The following is a 24614-nucleotide window of genomic DNA, read 5'->3' as shown; positions in this document are numbered from 1 at the left end:
TCCCAGCTAGTCTTGAGGTACGATGCTGGCCTAACAAGCCAGTCGTCGAAGGTTCGAGTCTCGGTTCGGGAGAGATTGTGAGTGTCAGTAGGATCGTAGCGCTAGCCCCGCAATTGGCCTGTACACTTAACAGTTGGCTGCGAAGTCTGTGTATAATAAATAGAAGGTCAAGTTCCGAATCGGAATGTAGCACCAAGGCTTTACTATACTATACCTCCTTTCAACCGTTACAATATATTTAAAACCAGAACAGAATGTTTTCCAGGGCTTATATACAACCAGCTGTTGCAAACCAAATGTTTAAAGAAGATTTTATTATTAATTTTTATAATAATTTTTTTAATCTTACATAATAATTTTTTGTTATTGTTAAGTTGTTAAAGGATTTCCGTTTTGAAAAGCTATACCGTAGCTAACAAAATAACAAAATATAAATTTGAATCCAACTTTCGAAGCCAAATTTATTGCGCTTAAAAGAAAATTATATAATAGGGTGGGGAAAAGTGATCGATTTTCCAGGACCAAGTTTTTTTTGGTTCCTTTTGGGGCCATAAACAACCCTGAACTTATCGGAAGTCGATTGGTTTTGTCTCCGCTTGGCGCATTGCATTTCAAATTTGTATGAAAATTTATATCGGAAAACCTACTTTTTTGCATTCACCTCTCTAGAGAGCTCAATAATGATCTAATAATGCACTACATTATGTAAAAGTATAGTATTTTAGATGCCAAACAACTTTGCAGAAGACACTGAAGAGCTAGGATGTCCCCAAGAAGAGCTATAGCTGTTCAAAGTTGGGTATGTCGATTTAAATGCAGAAAATATTGTTTACTGCCAACATTACCAATGTACCGGCGCCAGTAGCATTCCCATCAGAAATAACCTGTCGTAACGAGTTTATACACTCGGCTGGATCAAACAAACAAATTCAGGTCAATATTCTAGGCGAGGGTAAAATCTACAACGTATTTCAGAGGTTACTTCTGATGGAAATCTGACCAACGCCGGTACACTGGCAGTGTTGGCAGATAAAATGATTTGCAACATAAATTTCGACATACTCAACTTCGAACAGCTCCAGTTTTTTTTTTTGGGACACCCTAGCTCTTTGATGTCTTCGGCCAAGTTGTTAGGCATCAAAAAACCTACCATTTGAAGTCATGAAACCTATGGTTTGAGCCACTTTGAGCTCTTTAGAATGGAAAATGCAAAAACGTTGGTTTTTCCCTATAAATTTGACATGCAATGCGCCAAGCGGAGACTAAACCAATCGATTCCCGATAAATTTAGGATTGTTGGGGCTCCAAATAGAACAAAAAAACTTGGTTCTGGCTTTCTGTTATCAAGTTTCGTTTTTTCCATATAACGATTCCCAACCCACTTATATAAGTATGCGTTGCCTCATTATTATGGACGAGATTTCGGGCGTTTGTGAACTAGGATCAGAACATGGAACTAAGTGCAATGAACACTTCGACTCCGAGGTGATTTTGGGTCCGGCGAACGACCAAGAAGATGTGAGCATACCTTTTCGGGCTACAAAAGGATTTGGTTATGGGAAACTATTTACATCCAATATAATTTATTACAGTACGACGTTTGCCGGGTGAGCTGGTGCTATATGATATATGACTTCTTTATTACACTTGCTATAATAAATCATACTTTCGCCCATTACTACCAAGTTCGGTTTACAAATACCTGTCTATACACAATATCTTTTGTGGCTTCTGGTAAAGACATTTTCTTACAGGTGAGAATATTGCTATTTCTCAGCGAAATTTTAAATAATTAGTAAAAATAGAAACAAATTCAACAGAATGCAAATTCTCAAAAGGATTTAAAATGACGAAAGTGCCATGCAATCGGAAACGATCGGAATAATATCTTGTATTTTGTTTGACTTTCGCTAACTTGAACGAATTCAGTTTTAAACAAGAGTTAATTTGATTAATAATTTTCAATTCTACTTTTCATTTGAAATTTTATGATAGCTGTGTTCTGTGTCTATCAATAGAAATAATTTTAATTTCTACCTTATTCAAAAAGATTTGAACAACTTTTAGAAAAACAACCAACATTTTATGTAACTTTTTATGCAATCTTTCCCAAGAGATCATTTCACTGATTTGATGATTTTGGTTGTAAATATTAGATACAGTTTCTCTATACAGCTTATTCTCTAATCAATCAACTATTTCGTGTTATCAAAACAAACTCTTGAAGCAAAATTTATATGCTGCAGAGATCATCAGTATCTGAATAAAATATTTTCATAAATAATATCTACTATTTTACTTCATATGGAAAAGGCGTGAGTTTTTATTACAGTTGGAGTAATAATTAGGTTGTCTTTAGTAAAAGTAACAGAAAATGTGTACCGTGCTGGACCGAAATCCGTACACCTAAGCACATGATAATCTTCGACGCTCAATATAAAATCAAGAAATCACATATTGCTTCAAACTGACATGTTTACTTATAAGTCTACTTATATTTTATCACTATTTTCAGGCAAAATGATTAAAATCACTCTGAAACTCGAAAAAAACCATGTTTTAATAGAACATGTTTTGAATCGAAATCCGTACACAGTTTTTTGTCTGAATCAAAACCCGTACACTTTTGAATCGAAATCCGCACACACGCGATATAGACTGGATTAGAGTCCATACAGAAATAAATCAAAATCCGTATAGATATAGAAGTACATAAATGAACATCTTTTATTTATAATTTATCTTTAAATTTACGAATAAATATATTTTGAGGATCAATTTGTTCCTAAAGTTTCACACGGGTTTCTTAATTTTTTATATCAGCTGAAATAGTGCAATTTTTCGTAGCGTTTCGTTGCGGCACCCCTTATTGTAGCAACCGGAACGCCGGAACCTTTCGAAGCTTCCCGGTACGACTTTCCCTAGCGCACCTCAGTCACAGCTCCTTCGAATTTGTTTGCCGTATATTTATACTTGTTTTCTTCCATTATATGCTGAAAACAAGAAGAAAGTTCAACAATATATGCATAATACACACGCTGTACGGATTCCGATTCAAGCAATTAACAAGAATCAAAATCCGTACGGCACAGTTTTTGTTGAATAAATACAATTTACACTATTCACCAGACAACTTACAGCTCGAAAATGACGAAGACTTACCTTTTCCATCAATTTCAAGAAGATTCACAGAGTAAAACACGTATATCCCACTTAAAAAACGTTTTCATCTGAAGAACGTTTTCTTAGTAAATTCTCTAACGATACAACGAAATGACAACTGAAACCGATACACGATTGATTTTTTATTTTTATTCTTTTTATTTCATGGCCTACTGACGCATAGTTTAATTTAACAGAAGGCCAACAGCTCAACGGACATGTACATGTAACTATCATATGAATTTTTATTTTTATAATGCTTAAAATTGAAGAAAAACGTCAAGGTGTACGGATTTCGATACTGTACGGGTTTCGATCCAGCACGGTAAGTAATTAAAAAAACAATCATCAAAACTTGATATAGTTTAAAATATTTGCAAAAAAACAGTGTTATTTTTAGAAGTTTTTCAGCAAAAAATAGCATAGGACACATAAGCGCAAACCGACCGCAGAGCTGATAGGAAAACAATCCATTACACCCAGTCAGTCAAAGCCAACCTAGTAGCGATGGGCGATTAGTTTAACGACTCTCTACAGTGCCGGCGGGTTTGTGTGTTTCAAACCATGAACGTTATTCCGTGATTCATGCGCTGATAGGTTCTTCGCTTGGCCCTTGCTGACCTATCTCGTCACCCCACGGGCACAGCGATGTCGACAATTTGTCTCAGCGGAATTGCAGGGCTGCTTGAAAACAGGAAGAAAAACAACTTTCGATTTCTATTTCCCCTGTATTTAGCGCTTAGGTATGCATCTATCAGCATTAACGGGAATACAAAGGCGTTTATCTGAATAATTATTACTGTACACTGCCTACCAGGTTTTACATTGCAATTCTAATCATTTTTCTATTCTTATATATTATTATCACCGTCACTATGAAAATCACCGTCACACTGGCTTCAATCAACAACGAATTAATCGTCAACCAAATTTCCTAGTAAATGCGGTGCTCAAACTTCACCATAGACTATACTTAAAGCCATTCTACCGAATGCAGTCGTTCTTTGAACCTAGGAATACACATACGAGCATTTGCTCGTGTAATATCACTTGACCAAAATAAATCAAAGGTGATAATTGGAATTAAAGCTGCTTCAACGCTTGATTAGCTTCCTCGCGACAAATGCGATCATCTACTGTACGAATCTCAACGGAGGCCGCCTTCTCGAGCCACTCGCGGGCTTTATCGTGCTGCTTCAGGGCGATGAAGGTCTTCCCCAAGTATAACCAGTTTTGGCTGTAAAAACCCGGCTTTAAGTTTTCCGCTTGCTCGAAGCATTCCAAGGCCTCTTCAAAAGATGCCGTTGGTGGATTAGGTGCAACGGAATTGATCAGCTTACGGGTTACCCAATTCACTTCCGATAGTTTAAAGTTGAATTGACCCAACATGTGCAGGGTGCCGGGATCCTTTGGGTTGATGTCCTTGGCAATGGTGAAATGTTTTTTCACGTTTTCCAGTTGCTTTATACGTTCCGTTACACCGTCTAGGTTACTTTTATCCGAAAGGATTGCACCGTACCATTTGTTGGCGCCGAAGTTTTTTTCATCCAGCTCCAGTGCCTTTTTGGCATACTCGAAAGCATCGCGCACAAATTTTTCCTTCTCGTCTCCGTTGCTAGTTTGTTTCGATATAAAGAAAATAGCCCGTGCCAGCCGCCACTGAATTTCCACTGAGGTATCTTTGTCCTGAAATATTGGGATGGACTTAAAATGTTGTATCCGATTGCAATTATTTTTATATTTACACTTAGTTGGTTCAGCAAATCAACGGCATCCTGATATTTGATATCATCGAACAATTCGTCAGCCAGTTTTAACTCCTCTGCGGACATTTTCACCACACTCGCGATTACGAAACAGTCGAGCCCTAACACTTAACACACTTCCCGTTCTGGTTGCGAATGAGCTCCAAATCCAGTCAACACCGTAGCTAAATATAAAAACACAATGACTCCGTTCAATACACGCGAGAGAGCTTATCAATCAGCGGGGTTTTTCAATTGCCGTTTAGCAATAGGGTGACAAACCTTTTTTTCTGCTCTACCCAGTCGATATGCAAAGTCGTGAATACTATTCTACAGCAACCATCGTGCGCTTCGAGCACACAACTGTGTTGTGATAAGAATTGGCATTCAGACTGGACTATGTACTGGCGGCTTCACATCGCTCAACCGACCTACCGACAACGGGTACAAAGCATAGTCATTGTGCTTGCAGTCAGGTACACTATGGATAAGTTACAGTATTTATTCTATACATGCGAGACACAAGTACGCAAGCGTTTGTTTTTGTCGCGTGCACCATTCGTAGCTATACGCGTATAGCCTCTCTGCCATATACATTTGAGTCTCGTCGCATGGCCTCTCTCCATTTTGGTCACTTGGTTGCCTTATGAAGGGTTTCCTCTTTATTGTTTCTTTTCCTGTCTACTCGGAAGCGCAGCAGTGCTGAGCTGATAACTCCAACTTGCGATGGAAGGGCTGCCACTAACATATCGAAAAACGGAAATGAACCGCAATATAGTGAGAAGTCCACAACATACAGAGTGGTTCTATCGTGGCATAACAAATATTTCAAACTTTTTTATGATGTGCATACAGTGTTATACTTGTTTACGCTCGAATTAAGCTCGTATGAGAGTAAGGTTGTGGACCCAATTTCCGTCATATTTGGTGCGCAACTAAGCTCACGTTGCACGGTGTTAAAATTTCGATTATTATCGAATTTTCATGTACCTCTGATTTTTTTTTCGCAAAAATGTTGCCAACTGGATAAGAATCAAGGATCGGGAAGTTAAACAATATTTCATCGGCGATTTTTTGAAAAACTTGGACTTTAATTTATTTTAGCGCAAATCTACATAAAAAAATCCCTCTAAGTTCACTAATGTCAGTCATATTAACATAGTCAGCAACCAGTGCATTTGAGGGTAGTGCAGTGTCATTTAATTTCAAAAATTTAACAATTAAGTCAGTCATTTTACCACAGACAAACCGACGTACCACTCCATACAAAATTTAAAAAAACTGTGGTTCCGATTATTTTGTGCGACACGTACTGGACATATTCCGCAAATGATAAACTTTCGGCCTTTCTGCAGTTTCTGGCAGCTCGGCACGCTACTGTCTACTGAGTTCAAAGGTAAATGGGCTGATGTGCACCTCCGCTGCGGCGGGAATATTTTGCGTTATTGAAACTCATTTGAATTGACTGTTATTTTGATCCATGAATATAAATTTCAAGGTACCTCTGTTTGTCTGTGATTTAACCATAGGAAATCACAGCAACCAATGCATTTGAGGATAGTGCAATGTCACTTCATTTCGAAAATTTTACGAATAAACCATGAAGCTAGACCACGAGAAGTGTAGAAATTTGGTTTGCGCCTTGTGCTTCAAAAAAACTGAATCTACGAAGAGAATAGGCGAGAAGTGGAAGAAAATGCTCTTTTCTCACTTTCTGCCTATGTATAACGAAAATGATAAAAAGTATCCTAGAGTTTTGTGCGGAAGTTGTTATCTTAGGGTGTACTGAAAGTCCAAAGTTAAGTCGAATGTGATCTAATTATTGTCAAATTACTTATTGCTGACGCACCTTTTTGAACAAGGTCTGAAGCATCGAGATATGCACGTCCACGACTCCAATAAAGATACTTAAATATGAATAACTTTGAATTTTTCAGAGGGTTTTTTAATGAATTTATTCACCTAAACCGACAAAGATTGAACATTAAGGAAATTTTCTCTACGAAAGCATAAAGACAAACTGGTTTGCTGGATTCCCGTACGTTTTTCCTGCATCCCACAAAAATTGTTACATCTTAATTTTTTTTTGCGCTGAACGTCTTTTAAATAAATAAATTCAATTTCTCAAAAAAATCACCGATGAAATATTTTTTAACATTCCGATCCTTGATTCTTATCCAGTTGGCAACATTTCTGCGAAAAAAAATTAGAGGTACATGGAAATTCGTTAACAATCGAAATTTATATTCATGGATCAAAATAACGGTCAATTCAAATGAGTTTCAATTACGCGGAATATTCCCGCCGCAGCGGTGGTGCACATCAGCCCTTTTATCCTTGAACTCAGTAGACAGTCGCGTGCCGTGCTGCCAGAAACAGCACAAAATAATCGGAACCACATTTTTTTAGAATTTTGTATGGAGTGATACGTCTGTTTGTCTGTGGTAAAATGACTGACTTAATTGTTAATTTTTTGAAATTGAATAACACTGCACTACCCTCAAATGCACTGGTTGCTGGCTATGTTAATAAGACTGACATTAGTGAAGTTAGAGGGAGTTTTTTTTGTAGATTTGCGCTAGAAAAATTAAAATCCAAGTTTTTCAAAAAATCGCCGATGAAATATTTTTTAACTTCCCGATCCTTGATTCTTATCCAGTTGGCAACTATTTTGCGAAAAAAAATCAGAGGTACATGAAAATTCGATAATAATCGAAATTTTGACACCGTGCGTTGTTTGTCAATAAATGGCACTAACTGTAACTGCTAGTCGATTTTGACATATCTAAAACGTGATGAACCAAGCTAACCATAAGTGCATAATCATATAAATAGAATCAGCCAAAAAGTGGCAGTTTCGGCACACTGGCACTGGTAAGAAAAGTGAAAATTTAGATCGATGTCTTAATATGATCAATATAATTGAAAAATATGTTTTATGTACGTTCTTTGTCTGAATGAACTAAATACATAGACTAATGAGAAATGAAATCAGAGATATTTTCAATGTTTTCTCTTTGATGTGATGGGAATTGGCGAGAACGACAAAGTACCGATCTGCCTTAATCGTCATTTTTAGGAAGTATTTTTTTCTCATTCAATCAAAGAAAACGGCGGCTTAGGTACATCGAGAGTTATTAAAAGTGTATGGAAATGTTGCTATATGTGAAACGTTGCATCGCGGTTGGTTCGTTAGTTTCGATGCTGACGACTGTCCGTGAGAAGGAAGGCCGGAAACCTTCTAGAACGCTAAATTGGAGGAATCGCTCGATGAGAGTCCTTGCTAAACGCAGGAACAGCTTGCATCGGTATTAGGAGTTACCTGCCAAGCCATTTCCAAACTGTTGGATGCTTTTTCAAAATGAAGTTGCGTTTTTATAGAAAAAAAAAAACAGCAAACCTTAGGAAAATTTGTTCATTTTGTATCTTTTTTATTGAACTGATGATTGTCGTATGTTAATAACGTTTAGTTGCTAAGGGGCCATTCCTAAACCACGTGGTCATATGGAGGGGCGGGGGGGTTTGTCAAAAAAAACACGAGAGAGTACGTACGGAGGTGGGGGGTTAACGTAATGACCACGTCGTGTTTTTTCTGGACTTGTTATTTATTGTTGCCACTAAGTCAAGAATGAAGCTTTTACATTTCTTCGAAATATAGAATGTACTGGAAGCCTACTAATAAAAATGTAAACATTCAAGTAAATTTTTGGCACTTTACAAATGAAAACACCACGTGGTTAAAGTCGCATGGTGGGAGGAGAGTTGACCAAAAGACTACGAAAGAGTACGGGGGGGGGGGGAGTATGGGGGATATAAAAAGTGATCAAAATATGACCACTTGGTTTAGGGACGACCCCTTATGAACTTAAGTATCAAAACATTTTTATTTCAAAAATCGTTCTTTTCCAGCGTTTTTACCTACCGGGTAAAAATGTGTTCATGGTAGCGTTTTATTATCAAGTTTGACACAAGTCACTTAAGGTGAAACGGGACGGAATTCAAGCATTATTTTATCATTGTTAACAGTGTGTACATGATAACCAAATTTTTAATATTTCTAGATAAACATTTCAAAAGGTCCTATCTGCTTTTATCGTTTTTCCGGAACGTGTTTTTATTTTGGTAATGGTTCAGCTTCAGTAACTTTCCCAAGCGTGGTTTTCGTTCAGAAGGCTAGAGTGATTCCTCCACTATCAACTCGTGCAAATAACGTGGCATAAAAAGTGTTTAATAAGTTGTGGTGATTAAATGAAAGTGAACGATCAAAAAATCGATCAAAGCAGATAGGACCTTTTGAAATGTTTCTCTAGATTTGTGATGCCATGAAATTCAACAGAAACATATTGCGACTTTTACGCCAAATTGGACTACCCCGAAATACACGATTATCACAGTCGAATCTCGCACACGATTTCGCAGTTTGGGTGATGTGTATCGATACTAGCGTTATCGAAACGCTTGACAGAAATATTTTATTATATAGACAAAAAAATCTCTATCATGACTGCTACCTTGGTAGGTTAATGAAAAATCACTCCAGCAATGGTCAGTGCTTGATACCTATTTATAATAATAAAGTATACTTAAAACCGTGAGGTCTGGTATCGATACAATGACAATTGAAAAAGTATCGATACTCAGTATCACCCAATCAATCATGTAACACTTAGTTTTGTTTTGATATTCAACCTAAATTTCAACTAAAGTTGCTCAAAAATATATACTTAATGTTGCAAATGAAAAACAAAACGAACAATGAACCCAAAAAAACTGCCACTGCGCTACTGAGGTGTCAATTTGATAGAGCGAAATAACAAATTGGGCAATGAATGATTATCACAGAAGTCCAAATAGTCATGCAAGGGGCAATAACAATTTGAACATTTCTATATGCTGGCGCAGCCTGCTGCTGACAGTGCAGACAAAACGGGAACAAAACACATGCAGTTGATTTGAATCTAGGAAAAAATGAAAACCGGAATTTAGTGAGGCGCTACACTTTAGAAGCAAATTTCACCCCATTTCGGCCGATTTTTCGCGAAAATTATTACGATCGCGCTGTTTATTAGTGTTAAAAGAAAAGCATACTTAGAATGAGTAGTTACGCGACTTTTTCGTACCGATATTTGTGGAACATGTTCTAATCACTACCGGTGCGAAAACATAAATAACACCGGGTGAGAAAAAATAGTGATGTGAAAAAGAGGAAGATTGAAATGTTTTAAAGGTTCTACGGGTGAAACCAAATGTAGGGGAAGGGGTGATAAAATGGACACCCTAGGCCATTTCCCAATTTCCTCCACAGTTTAATACTACAACTATGAGTCGATAGCGCACATTAACTGAGCCACTAATGGTTAATACAAAAAATAAGAAGAGGTACTCAAATATAGTACTTTTCGTAGTTTTCATGAGCATTTTCGAGAGCAGTTTTTTGGGGGTAAAATGGACACGTGTGGGTAAAATGAACATAGGGAGGTGGTAATATAAACACCTTGGGCGTGAACATCAATTATCCCTTTACGGATAGTAAAATGTTGTTCCATAGCATGTGACACACTTATGCATTCACCAACAGTTCAATTTTCACTGTTTATCGTAGAATTAATAACAATATATGACCTTATCCGCAAGAAACTGAGAAATAGCGAAAGCTTTCTTTACGGACATTCCGCATTCAACGGTACGTTTGGCCGCGGTCATCTTTTCATCGGTCCGAGTTTACCTTTGCGTTTTTCTGATATAAACACGAAGCATCTAGATTTTTCAATGGAAACTAACACAATTTTTTCACCATCACCATGAGCTGTTCATTTTACCCGCACATACATATTATTGAAAATACCTAAATATATCCAGAAAATCATTTAAACAATTACTAACCTTTGATGATTTCTGCTGGTTAGTAGTCTGAGTACAGGTATTTGCAGAAAAATCGTTATAGAATACTGTTCTACACTAGAAAAAACCTTATTTTTTGTAGGACAAAAATAACATCACCACCACGAATGTACACGTGCTTTTTGTTTTTGTTTATTATTTTGACTGTTTGACTGTTTCATGTCACATACTTTGTCTCAAATAGCTTCTAGTGCCTCTAGGATATGGTGCCAAAGAAATTTTTCAACGTAATAGTCGAGATTTAAACGGGTGTCCATTTTACCACCCCTGTTCATTTTACCCACAATTCCCCTACAAACTTATTAGGTGCGCTGATGCTGGTTACGCAGTTTCACAATAAATGATTGGAAGTTAGTTGGAAAATAATGATATTCTATGAGGCATTCCCGAAATGCGGTCAATGTACAACCGTTCAGTAGCTTCTGCTTATTTTAAAGATGGCTAACGGCGCCGGCTACGCCTTTACGGTCGGTTAGAGAAGGAAGGGTATGGAAGAGTTACAATCATTTTTGCTAGAGACCGAGTTTATCTGTGCATCTCTAATAGCTTTAACTAAAAAGAAGCTTTATTTGTCACCGCGGTAAGTGACAGGTTCATTATATTTCCATCCTTCTACCGAGCTTCGTTAGTAACTCCTGCCATATATCGGTAATTATAATTTCCTGGAGAGGTATTCGTTCAACTGTATATCGGGTAATTTTTCCTAATTCAGCGTAAGGAAAGGGTAGAAAGTTAATCATTTATTTTTAAAATCCAGAAATAAATTTAGGATTTTTTTTCAATTTTGCAGTGTTTGTGCCTAGAAAATATATCGTCTTATTTCTTCAATGATTAAATTTTTAGATTCAATAGTTCTTCTAATACAAATACATGGGCAGCTAATCAGCGTTTCAAAGCGAACGAAAAACAAAATTTTTCTCCTTGTTTCTGCTTCAAGCAGCTTCTCAATGAGAACGAGACATATGCTAGGCTTCTCAAGTTTTCTACACACACGCTTTTGAGATACTCTTTATCGTTCATGCACTCGCCACAGCAGCAGCTAACGAGCACCGGCACGCAAAAACGCTTTTGTCTTGCTAATCTGCGTCTGTAAAAGGGTACGCGAGTGCGTACTTGCGAGTAGGAGTACTCGACTGAAATGCTTTCTTCACCTACCTGGTTTTGCTACGTGCCCCAATAGCCTAATGCAAAACCAGCCGAAGTTAACCGCTGCCGAAGTAAACCGCTGCCGAAGTAGTCCAATACCCTATTTAAAATATTTTGTTGCGCCTCCGCAATCACCGCAATGCATCATAAAACAATTGTCTGATCGCGAGTAGGAGAGTAGACACGATTGCGCGCATATGATTTCGGGAGCGAATGCGAGCAAGGAAGAAAATGAAAAAGAACGAGAAATAGCTTGAATGGTAATTGGTGAATACTCCAATGTGTGATATCGGTAGAAACGAGAACCTCTCAGGTGTTGCATGCTGTTCATGAGCGAGACTAACAACACTGCAGCTGCATGTTGCACATCTTCACATGACAACTATTAAAATTGAACCGGCTTCCGCAACACTTCCAGAACTGAGCCCATAGCGGCACGCGATTGTTCTATGCCAGAAGTGCAGTCCGTGCTCTCGGACAAATAGATCGGGATCGACCGACAGCTCTAATTGTTTGATTGTGTTGTACGCGATTAGAAGCGAAACGTGGGATGAGATTTGTAAGTGCTAAAATTGCCACAAATTTGAATAAATTTTATTCTTAAGATAACAGGTGTAGGGACAGTATGAATTAAATGCTCAGCTAGAAGTATCGAGACAGTAAGAGAATAGCTAAGAAGAAAGTTTGAGTGGGAAGAAGAAAAAACACTGAATGTAGGTAGGTTGGAATTAAACTAAAGCTTGTCAGCCTAATTGGAATAAAAACTTACATCTTTGCAGCTGCATAACACTTTGCTGCTAACTAAACAGTTTTTCACTCGAGCAACCGGTACAAATATGTGTTTACAAGATAAAGTTTAAATTTCAGGAGGACACCCTTCGGCCGTATTTTGCGTGAAAGATTCAGTGCCCATAAAACGGCCAAATGGTGAGTTGACGACCTGGAAGGAGTGTCAAACTTAGCTCCGGTCCTCACATTTTCCTATCTGACACCTCCACGAGTCATACGATCACAATAGACTGCCAGCTGAAACAAGGACACAACTGGTTGGTGTATCCTGGGTATTTTGTCATCCACCACAATAGCTAATTGAGAAGGTGTGCCGGGATCATTGGTGCGTTAACCTTTTCTCGGCGGTAAAGGAAATGTTTCGCTAACCCGAGCGTCTGTTCACACAAGATGGTGCGGCTCAAAACAGCCTCTGTTCTGTATATTAGTAGCGGCTGATCAACGTCCTGGTGCCAGCGTGGGACTGTCACGATAGTCCTCCGGTGAGACTTGAGGTGCAGGCTTTACAAGCCAGCCGTAAAAACAATCAGTACAGGAACTTCAAGTCTCTGGTTTTTTGAGAAGTACTCGCATTCTTTCCGACTTATTGAGAGCCCGTAAGTTCGACAAGCGCTACAGGAGGTATGCTATAAGGAAGTAGCGGTACACACGTACACATATGATTACACCATCTACCAGAGCTGAAACAACACACACGAGCTGAACATAGCTCATAGGCAAAATGCAGACGCGCGTGATTGGGTGGTGGCCGATCGACAACGGAATGTGCAAGTAGAGGATCAGAGGCCGCTTTTTCAACGTTGGCATCATTAAAGAGCACAGCCATCACCTAGGAAGTAATGATAACGATAAGGACGCCTTTTTCGCGCAGCTGGAGCGTGCATACGATAGCAGCCCAAAACATGTCGTCAAAATCGCTACCGGAGATCTCAACGCTCAGGTTGGCCAGGAAAAATAATTCAGACCGGTTATTGACAAGTTCAGCGCTGACCGTGTACCTACTTTCAGCATGGCCTCTTGTATCGGTACCACTGAATATAACCATAGCAGACTAAAACGAAAATCGGTAACGTTTGGCGGAAGGCCCTTCTTGGATATTATCGACGTCCGAACATATCGTGGTACAAACCTCGATTCTGATCACTATCTCCTGATAGTCAATGAACTAAGGACTTTCGATTGTCAAAACACCGTCAACCGCCACGTTATGATCTGGAGCAACTTAAACTCCACGAAGTCGCTACTGAGTACGCGCAAAGTCTTGAGGCATCATTGCCAGAGAGGGAACGCTTACCGAAATCCGCAGCGGAAGATGCTGTTGGATTCGTCGAGAGGAATCGACGTAACGGTTGGTTTGACGAGGAGTCTCAAACGATTCCAGATTTTAAGAATGCATCTCGGGCATTGATGCTGCAGCAAAGGACCCGACGTGAGCATAGTCGGATTTAAGAGGGGAGGGGGCCATGGCCCCCGGGTCCCCACACTTTGGGGCCCTCACAATAGTTTACTTCAAATGACTCACAACACGAAAAATTTCGTGAGACTTAAAATAACATAATTTGAACAAAACTGACACAATTCTTCTATAACCTTTCTCCAACTGATATTTCTATATGATTTGATTCTTCATTGAAATTTCAACAACTGAAAAGAGCCACCAACATATTACTAAGCCTCCGGGCCCCCACAAGCCTTTATCTGACCCTGAACATGAGTCAATACAAACAAAACGAAGATAGCAGACCCATCTTTCCCGGGGTCTGGAACTGGAGTGTGAGGAAATGGAGCACCTGTATGGTTTCCAAGAAACACGTAGATTCTACAAGAAACTAAACGCATCCCACGCAGGCTTTGTGTTGCGAGCTGGAAGTTGTCGGGAAAAAGATGTAGGAATCTCGACAGGTGGAAGCAACACTGCTATGAACACCTGAATGGCGCAGAGGCAGAGGACCATTGCGATCGGAGGAACGACCTCGTCAGCACAGCGGATGAAGGAGACATACCGCTTCCCACGATAAGTAAAGTTAACCCATTCCCGGCGGATGATGCGTTTGGCATCACCTGATATCTTAACTTGGATTACAGCTTTACAATTATACTTGATATTTTGAACAATGAAACTATTCAATACGGTTAGAAAACAGACCGATCTACAGTATGCAATCCAGTTTGTGTCAATTATACATGTAGTTGCTGAGTAATGAGAGTTTGAAGGTCATTCTTCGAGGTAAAATCTAATTTCTCTCCGCCGGGAATGGGTCAAGGATGATATCAAGCAGTTTAAAAACAATAAAAAGCTGGAAAGGATGGCATCACAATGGAGCTTATCAAGCTGGGCCCGGAAAGGTTGGCTTCCTGTCTGCGTCAGCTGATAGTCAAGATCTGAAATACAGAACAGCTACCGGCGGAGCGGAAGGAGGGAATAATATGCCCAATATACAAGAATGGCGACAATTTGGAACGTGAGAATCCCAGGTGAGAACTACCGATCGATCACGATTATCAACGCAGCCTCATAGATTATCTTCGCTATCTCTCGGTGCTAGCACGAATGTTTGTGGGAAGTTATCAACCACGTTTTGTGGAAGGGCGATCGATAACGGACCAAATCTTTACGCTGCGGAGAATCCTTCAAAAGTGTCACAAATACCAAGTTCCAACGCACCACCTTTTCATCGATTTTAAGACCGCTTACGACACTATCGGCCGTGTGGAGCTGTGGAATGTTAAAGACGAAGATGGCTTCCCTGCGAAACTAACAACACTGATTAAGGCTGGATGGATGGTTTACAGTGCTTTGTGAAGTTATCGGGTGCGGTATCAAATTCGTTTGAAACACGCAAGGGACTATTCGACAAGGCGACGGTCTTTCCTGCCTCCTGTTCAACATTACGGTTGAAGTTGAAGGTGTTTGAAACCCAGGCGGTTGCTGAACAGTACACCAAGCTGAAACTTGAAGCAGAAAAGGTTGAATTGAAGGGGAATACGTCGAAAACCAAGTACCTGCTAGCAGGGGAATCCGAGTGCGATAGGGCTCGCACAGGCAGTAGCGTAGTAATCGACGGAGATAAGTTTGAGGTGGTTGACGAATTTGTATACCCCGGATCATTGGTAACGTAAGACAACAACTGCAGCAGAGAAATACGCAGACATATAGTAGCTGAAAGTCGTGCCTACTACAGACTCCACAGGACGTTGAGGTCTGGTTAGGACCAGATTAAGAGGGTCCGGGGCAAAGTACCTTGTGGGGGCCCTCTTTTCAGTTGTCAAAATTTCAATGAAGTAACATATATGTTATACAGAAATATAAGTTAAAGAAAGGATTGCGTTCGACATATTTAACCGTCTCTTCACCATGGTTACTCTAGAGCACCATAGGTTTGGATGCAAAAAGCCTTCAGAAATATTCACCAATCCTTCTCAAAATGCATAAATATGATATTGAACAATCAGTATATTATTCAAGAATATATTCATGCGATAATCTCCCAGCTGGTCTCGATGTGCGATGCTGGCCTAACAAGCCAGTCGTCGTACGTTCGAGTCTCGGCTCGGGAGAGACTGTTAGTGTCAGTAGGATCGTAGCGCTAGCCCCGCAATTGTCCTGTACACTTAAGAGTCGGCTGCGAAGTCTGTGTATAGTAAAACAGAAGGTCGATTCCGATATGGAATGTAGCACCAAGGCTTTGCTTTATATTCATGCGTTTTGAGTAGCATTGGTAATTATTTCGATAGACTTTTTGTATCCAAATTTGTGGTGCTCTAGAGTGACCATGGTAGAGAGAGGGTTAAATTACAGTAATTTTGAAGTGTAATGATTTTTTTTTCGGATTTTTATGGTTTTGTATTAAGTCATGAGTCATAAGAAAGGAACTTTTGTGGGGGCCCGGGGCCATAGACCCCTTGGACCTCCCTTAAATCCGGCTATGGGTCTGACAAACTTCGCCCCCGTACCAAACGCTTATAAGACAGATAGGCTGTTAGGTACATAGTGGGTTTCTGAAAATTCGAAGTGGTGGCTCGAAGACGGCCATTTGTGACTTCAACCCCGTTTGGCCTTAATAATAGTTTTCAAGAGTACCTTTTGCTTGAACCATTGGATAGAAACTTTACCAAGGTTTACGAAAACCCGTTGTATTGAACGGGGCCTTCTTCACAATTTATAGAGAAACCGATTTTGAAAACTTTGTTCCAGCATGATTGAGGTCTACGAAAAATAAAAAGATGGAATATTATAAGAATTTGAATAGATGTTTTTTCTTTATTGAATACAAACATCCAAATTATGCCAAAAAAACCGAATCCTTTTTTTATTAAACTCCCCCTCTCTTAACATTAACTCTCATAATAATAAGATCAATAGATCAAAATAATTGTCACGTTGTCCTAATTGCCAAATATCTAAAACTACAGTTTTTTCAACAACTTCGTTGCTGTTTCCTTTGCCTCCTTATCGTCCTCGTTAAGCACCGTCACATTGGCTGCCAGGGTGAGAAATTCCTTTGCCTTGTCCATTTTTTTCAGCGCTTGGTAGGTCTTCCCCAGCATCAAATAGTTCATTGAGTAGAAGTTGGGCTTAGTGTTTTCAGCTTTCTCGAAACACTCCAGGGCCTCCTCGTACGTTCCGGTCGGTGGAGTGGCGAAAATGGTCGACACTATCTTTCGCTGGTACCAGGGTAGTTCAGCCAGACCGTAATAGAACTGTCCCAAAATGTACCAGCTGGTGGCATCGTCAGGGTTGAGCTCGACTGCTTTTCTCATGTGCAGTTTTACGTTTTCCAGCTGAGTTACACGTTCTTTGATGCCATCCAGACCGCTCTTCGCGTCCAACGTAATCGAGTACCATTTGTGGGAAAGATAGTTGTTGTCATCCAGTGCAAGAGCCTCGTTAGCTAATTTGAAGCTTTCGCGAATCATTTCTTCTTTTTTCGGACTTGGGACGGTTTTCGAAAGGTTGTACAGCACCCGTGCTAAACGCCATTTGATTTCGAATTTTTCGGGTTCCTGTAGAGACAATGAAAATCAAAGAACATGAAATGTATATCTATAAATTTAACACTTACCAAACATTTTTGAAGTAAATCGTAAGCTTCCTGAAAATTGTTCTCGTCGAACAGCTGATCGGAATGTTGAATCGTATCGCCAAGATTTTTCGCAGTTTCTTCAGTCATTTTGGTTTGTTTGGTTTTTGCTTCAGCGGCTGGTTTAGATTCGCTTGAGGAAAACAACGAGAGTGACACAAAAAAGGCAATTGGTATTGTATTACGGGTTTGCTGAGTTTCACGAACTTTTGGTAACTGAAAATAGAAAAAAAAAAAACAAAATTTATTTTGAACTCTCTTCTCCTATCAATCGCAAAAAAAAATGATAGCACAACACGGTTATCTACTATTTGATACAAACTTGATAGCAGAGCCAGTTTGAACTTTACCCACTTCTAACGTAATCTTAACAGAAACTAAAACCAAACATGATAATGCGCGATTTAAATATATAGTTATTCTTACAAATTGAAGCAAAACAACAGAAAATATATTAATAGAGCAAATATTCCAATTACTCACCGTTTCCCGTTGCAGTAATCTTTCAAATACAAAAGGTTTCTGTCGTCGCAGCTGAGTCAAGTTGTTTCTATCGAAGTAATTCCTCCAGCTCCGGATGAGTGGCGTTTGTCTTAGTGCTAAGACACTAGCAATCAGCAACTGACTATAATGTTGGACATTGAACCTTTGAAATATCATTTTATTATCATCTACCACTACAAAGTGTTACTGTTCCGTTTACCCGTTCAGCTCGACTGAACATTTGATTAAATAAACAGGAACAATTACGAGCGATGAATCGAAACTTGCGATACAAAATAAAGGGGCTAAAAAATAGAATGGAATAGTAAACAAAGTAGCAATGGGCGATATTGTATCGGTATCGGAAATATCGATACTTTCGAGACAATATTTCGATTTTTTGGATCGATACACAAGCGTACGATACTCGACCGTATCGATACTAAAAACCGCGATATTTGTATCGATATTCTTTTATGCATACGAACCAGTTAGCTAAAATCGCACCATGTTTCAAGGGCTGACATCTCAATATGTAAACGAGATCGCTGCCACTTTTCATACGCTATGTTATGCTGTCTGTCAGTGTCAGTGGGGCCCACACATCGTGGATCCGCTGCGATGTTAGCTGCGATGAAGCAAAGCAAATAAGATAGAGATGCCAGCTAGTTGATAGAGCTGGAAGCTGGAACCACTAAAAAGCTGCCACTGTCAGTATAAAAATCGCACAAGTCTATTTGCACTAGCAAAACTTAGATGAAGAAATAGACAGAGAGAATGTTGTGAGCCAAACGAAAAAGAAAGATAACAACAATATACAATATATACAATATAGAACATGTTTATTGCCATACGTTTTGCTTGTCCTATAGAGCTTTCTGACAACTTAGTCACAAACACTTAATTCGGGTTGTTTGCCTTATGGTCCCCGTGGCTCTGTGGTTACCGATGTCGGTCGGCTTGCTCTCCCACACGGTTGTGATATCGGGTTCGATTCCCAATCGAGTCGAGGAACTTTTCGAGCTGGAAATTTTCTCGACTCAGCACTGGATCACGGGGTATCGTTGTACTTATCTTACACATGCAAAATGTGCCAAAAACAATATCGATAACGAATTCTCTCAACTAATCTCGTTGATCGAGACCGCTATTAGCCTCAAGGCTAAGCGTACAATATTGTTGTGTTTGCCTCATGAATGATACTTGCTTTACTTCACCGGGGTTGAATAAATCGAAAAATATAGTCTATATATATTTCAATTTGCTTAGCTTTGGTTACTCGGTACTGTAAATTAAATATTCATTTTGTAAGATACTATCCATAAACAAGTCACACAATCCGCGTAGGAATAAAGTAACTTTCGAGTCAGCGACAGTAAATAAAAATTTCGCAATCAATGCAAGTATTTTGACAGCACTTTGATTGCGTCGTTTTCCATCCGACTCACGCGGTGTAAAGTGCACCAATACATGCACGATTGGAGAGGTCTATTGCTAGACAATTAATAAGAATGTTTCAAAATTGCATTATCACAGTGATTTTTAGCCGGAGGTTGACAAGTCTTTCATAGCTAACAAAGTAATTATCTATTGTTTTGGTGAAAGCATTTAAAATTAAACATAAACAAAGAATTAAACACCTTAACGGTTTTTGCGATGCACTTTATTACTCCCCAGTACTTTCATCGTCACCACCGGTTATACGAATCAAATGAAAAGTCATTCAACTTTGCGTTTTGAGAAGAGATAAAGCCCAGTTGCCAAATTGGTGATTTTTTCATCGTCTATCTCTCTCTCTCTCTCTCTCTTAGACGGCATATGACCGTATGACATTTTGACACAGGACAAAAGTAAAAAGATTTGTATTACAAAAACAAATATAAGTTTTCTGGTTACATTGTTCAGATCGAATATTGACAAGCGGAAACTAACTCATGCTTTCCGTCGACACAAGTTTAAGTACAAGTGAAAAATAAAATTGCAATATTGATTACTAAGAAACATTCAGCGGTAGACTTCACTATCTTATTTTCGCTGACATATCTAACTTTTTTATGTCATCAACTTTCTCATCAATTTATACGGAAGTGTGTCAATAATTTATACAAATAAGACGGGAGCTTTACAGCCCATTAGGCCAGTGAATACAAATCTTGAAGATTTAAGTTGTTCAATTCATTTTTTGCCAAAGCTCAGTATTTCTGCATTACCTGTATGTATTTGTTTGTGAAGTCATTTGATTCATGCTGCTCTAGAGAATGCGGATAGATACCAGAAAAACAACGAATAAGTCCTCATTATTTACCTTGTGTTTACAAAAATTCAAAAAATTTTCTTAGCTATTGTATCGATCCTTCTGGTATCGATACTTTTTGGCCGATATTTCGAGTATCTCGATACCTTTGGCTCTTTGGGTATCGATACTGAAGTATCGATACTCTCCATCGTATCGCCCAATGCTAAAACAAAGCGTAAGAAGTGTGTGTACTGCCGTTCAAAGCATATCTATCCCATGTTCTATGGAAACCTTATGGACGCTGGGACAGTTATGCTTGGAACGGCAGTGTATGTTGTGACGAATATCAATGAAAAAAAGAAAATAATTGGAAAATAGAAGCTACGTTTCATACATAGCTGGCGCTGATTTTATTTTAGCCAGCGGAATTTCAGCGTTAATCTTCTGCTCTGATTTATACACGCTCCATTGTTTTTACTCTAATCTGATTAAGATCTACTCAGTTTGGTATTCTTATGCAAATTGTCAAAAACTGTGTAATCAAGATGGGTAACATTTACTCAGATTTTAGTAATGGCCATGTTAACTCAGTTTTGAGTAATCTTCCGAAAAACAGTTGGCATCAACAGATATCAATATTCCACAATAATTTCAGCCAAACGTCAGAATCACAGAGGGTTTGGAAATATATGAATCAGCTCTTATTGGTGGTATTATTTGTGAACACGCTTATTTTTCATTTCTCTAAACTGAGTAAGATATCACTCATTTTTGTTGAAAGTGGAGGTACCCTAATCTGAGTTCTTTTACGATTACTCACTTTTGAGTAAAGCTTCCATACGTCAAAAACTGAGTAAAACCTACTCTGTTCATGCAAGCTTGAAATTAATAAAATGGGTAGAAGTTACCCAGTTTGAGTAAAATGATGAAATTTTATGTTTGTGGTGTTTTGTAAACCTGACCCAATGAATAAAACAATTTTAAAACATTCAACAACTTACATTTATTTAACACTGAAACCTTATAAATGTTTTAAAATCACCCGTGTCTTCAAATGTTTTAAAATCATCCGTGGGGCACATGGGGATTGCGGCGAATTATTCACAAATAATACCACCAATAAGAGCTGATTCATATATTTCCAACCCTCTGTGATTCTGACGTTTGGCTGAAATTATTGTGGAATATTGATATCTGTTGTTTGTAATATAATTTATTAAGAAATTATTGTTTCGATGACAGATTTAATACCCACTGCTAGCCAATGAATAGGAGCGATGCCAACTGTTCTTCGGAAGATTACTCAAAACTGAGTTAACATGGCCATTACTAAAATCTGAGTAAATGTTACCCATCTTGATTACTCACTTTTTGACATTTTGCATAAGAATACCAAACTGAGTAGATCTTAATCAGATTAGAGTAAAAACAATGGAGCGTGGCCACTTACAGCAAATTTTTCAGCACCGCTTCAATTGAATACGTGAATACAAAATCATAAATGTCAATGATTTTCAAGTCCGCGTTCAATGCTAATATTTTTGTATTGAAAAATTAAAATTTTGTTAAATTATTGCAATTTTCTTTTACTACTCACTCGATATAAGGTAATCCACGAGACAGTTACGATCAGCTGATTTAAGTCTGACTTATGACAGCTTTATGTGTGTTCGATCGGCCGCAACTTGGATGTAATCCGGATCCACAAGCGCGAAAAACAAATGTTATTCGATCGGTAGCTCTAGTATGGCGAGTGCCAATCCTAATGACAACAACAAAAATCACAGGAAGGTTGTATGCAAAGCCACGACCGCAAGGTTGAAGTAGAATATTTTTACAAGAAAGATAACCCGGCTTCATGCGTGTCAGTCATTTTTTCTAGTATATAAACGTTGACCGTTCAATGGCAGTATTGTAATTTCTTTTTGTTTGATATTTTGAATGAAGTTCATTGAATATTTTTAAATTTTGTGCAAATGAAAAGTTGAGGTGTTGCCGAATTGTAATATGCACATTTAATACGACATCATTAAACGGGAACGGAACAAAGGCTACGGTTATGCAGAACGCGAATGACGGCGCGATGCGATTCGCCTTACCGTGGTGAAATGTACAGCTCTTTTTAAGGCGAAGTAGAGCTATACATTTCAACACATTTCGTCTTGCCGAATCGCATCGTGCCGTTATTTGCGTTCTGCATAACCGTAGCAAAACACTAAGCGACGCAAACACGTAATAATAGTCAGAGTATGCACACATACATAAGACATACGTAACACTGGCGTTTTTTTCTGGTACACGTTGCCCCATAGTACTCCGTACCTCGCCCTGTCAAACTGCTCGATAAATAATGAACAAAATAAATTTTCTTCTTCTCGGCCTTGACGATGTAGATGAAGATAATTAACTTTAGATTATAGCGCAAAACGAGAAAATATTAACTCTTCAAATATTCATTTGTGTTCTTCAAATTTCAGTTGTTCGATTTAATATCCGATGAAATGTCTGTTTATTATCTGATGAAGTTCTCATATAGGCCAAATGATGCATTCCCAATTTACTAGGTCCATAACTCTGCCGACCGAGCTTAAGAAAGCAATCGTATAACGACCAATCGGAGGTCGAATTTTGTGTTTTGACAAGGCTTAAGAATTTTCAATAGTAGAATAGTTCGAATAATAAAATTGCAATTCCATGCATTTGGTAAGAATCTTAGAAGATTTCTAATAGATTGCTGCAAAAACGAATAAAATCCATTGAAAACTAACCGATTTATTAGCATTTGAAATTGGACGTATTTCTCACTTTTTTCAGTTTTAGATTTTCATTTCACGTCCCTATATAGCCGAACTTCCTGAGAGAAGTATTCTACTTCAAAAGCATTTTGCGGTTCAAAATCGGTTGCTGATTACAACTTTTGAGCTGCCATAACATTGGGGGAATTAAGATACACGGACAACATGCACTGTGGAAGCTATTTCATATTCAGTAAATTCGACGGGTGCGACAGATTTGAATTGCTAGGATGCAACACAGAATGCTTGCTTGCGTTGACAAAAATTATTAACTTTCAATGACTTGTTTATTTGCCTTGAAAAGGGCATTTTGATTTCCAAAATTGGATTTCCTGATGGCAATCTTCATGTTGCCCCAACAGTGGGGGAATAATGGCAGTCTGGCGACACACACTGAGAAGAACCGCGCTGCTTCTGAGAGGTGGTGACCAACCACAGGACAAGTGTTTAATTTGAAGGCAGCCACAGGCGCGACCCACTGCTATGGTCTGTTACTGCTGAGTGCCGATATCTGCTGCTACTGCTGTCAACGTTGTGGACGGTCCATCCAGTTCACCCTCCGACTAATGAATGTAGCTAGTTTTCCCAGAAACACTCTTTTATAGCCGAAGGGTGCTACGTAATAGGCCACGCCTTTCAGTTTAGGTTTACCATTTCCTTATGTTCTTTAGACCAGCGGTTCTCAACCTGGGGTACGCGTACCCCTGGGGGTACTCGAAAGCCTTCACGAGGTACGCGAAAGAAAAATCAGTAATGGCGGACAAAGCAATTATTCTCAATAATACTTCATTTGTTGGTCAATCTAGCCCCTAAAACATGACTGTAGCAATCAAACAAGCTACAGTTTAATTTGGAACCTTAACTAGACTACCACAACATAAATTACCATGACTCTCTCCCACTCTGCAAGAACTGCTTTAGACGAATTATTCCACAGTTCACATTTGATTTTTGTATCCAGCGAATTAACACCGATGGTGCTCTCACACACGCAACGGTTTTAACCCGTATCTTATTGCGGTTTGTAACATCAAGCGATTTCGTTTGCTCGCTGTTGCGTGTTGCATCATGTTGCCAACTTGGCAACTGGGAGACGACGAAATTCTGTTACTGCTGATTGATTGAATCGACTTCATATTAGCTCTGCATAGTCGAACTAACTGTCTTTGTCAATGCGGTCTAACAGGGCAGTTTGTTATTCAAAGTTGGTTATGCTGATCGCAGCCTTTGCGCTGACCCTACAGTGGGGGGTTTACTAAATAAAGTAAAAATTAGA

The 24614-nt window shown here is 38.8% G+C and overlaps 2 protein-coding genes across 2 annotated transcripts; both read right to left on the bottom strand.

The window, feature by feature from the left end:
• Positions 1-3870: 3870 nt before the first annotated feature.
• On the bottom strand, positions 3871-5395 carry LOC129721995 (regulator of microtubule dynamics protein 1-like). The gene is made up of 3 exons (XM_055675151.1): positions 5190-5395; positions 4908-5092; positions 3871-4848 (listed from the first exon to the last, which is right to left on the bottom strand). The coding sequence occupies exons 2-3, from the start codon at positions 4992-4994 to the stop codon at positions 4246-4248; spliced, it is 690 nt and encodes a 229-aa protein (XP_055531126.1). The 5' UTR covers positions 4995-5092; positions 5190-5395; the 3' UTR covers positions 3871-4245.
• An 11631-nt stretch (positions 5396-17026) lies between these two features.
• LOC129722833 (regulator of microtubule dynamics protein 1-like) lies at positions 17027-18647 on the bottom strand. Its single transcript, XM_055676619.1, has 3 exons — positions 18308-18647; positions 17807-18040; positions 17027-17747 (listed from the first exon to the last, which is right to left on the bottom strand). The coding sequence occupies exons 1-3, from the start codon at positions 18482-18484 to the stop codon at positions 17151-17153; spliced, it is 1008 nt and encodes a 335-aa protein (XP_055532594.1). The 5' UTR covers positions 18485-18647; the 3' UTR covers positions 17027-17150.
• Positions 18648-24614: the final 5967 nt, after the last annotated feature.

This window comes from Wyeomyia smithii, chromosome 2, assembly GCF_029784165.1.
Source record: "Wyeomyia smithii strain HCP4-BCI-WySm-NY-G18 chromosome 2, ASM2978416v1, whole genome shotgun sequence".
NCBI classification, from domain to species: Eukaryota; Metazoa; Arthropoda; class Insecta; order Diptera; family Culicidae; genus Wyeomyia; species Wyeomyia smithii.
Note: the sequence above shows the minus strand (reverse complement) of the source record. Positions and strands in the feature narration are given on the sequence as shown.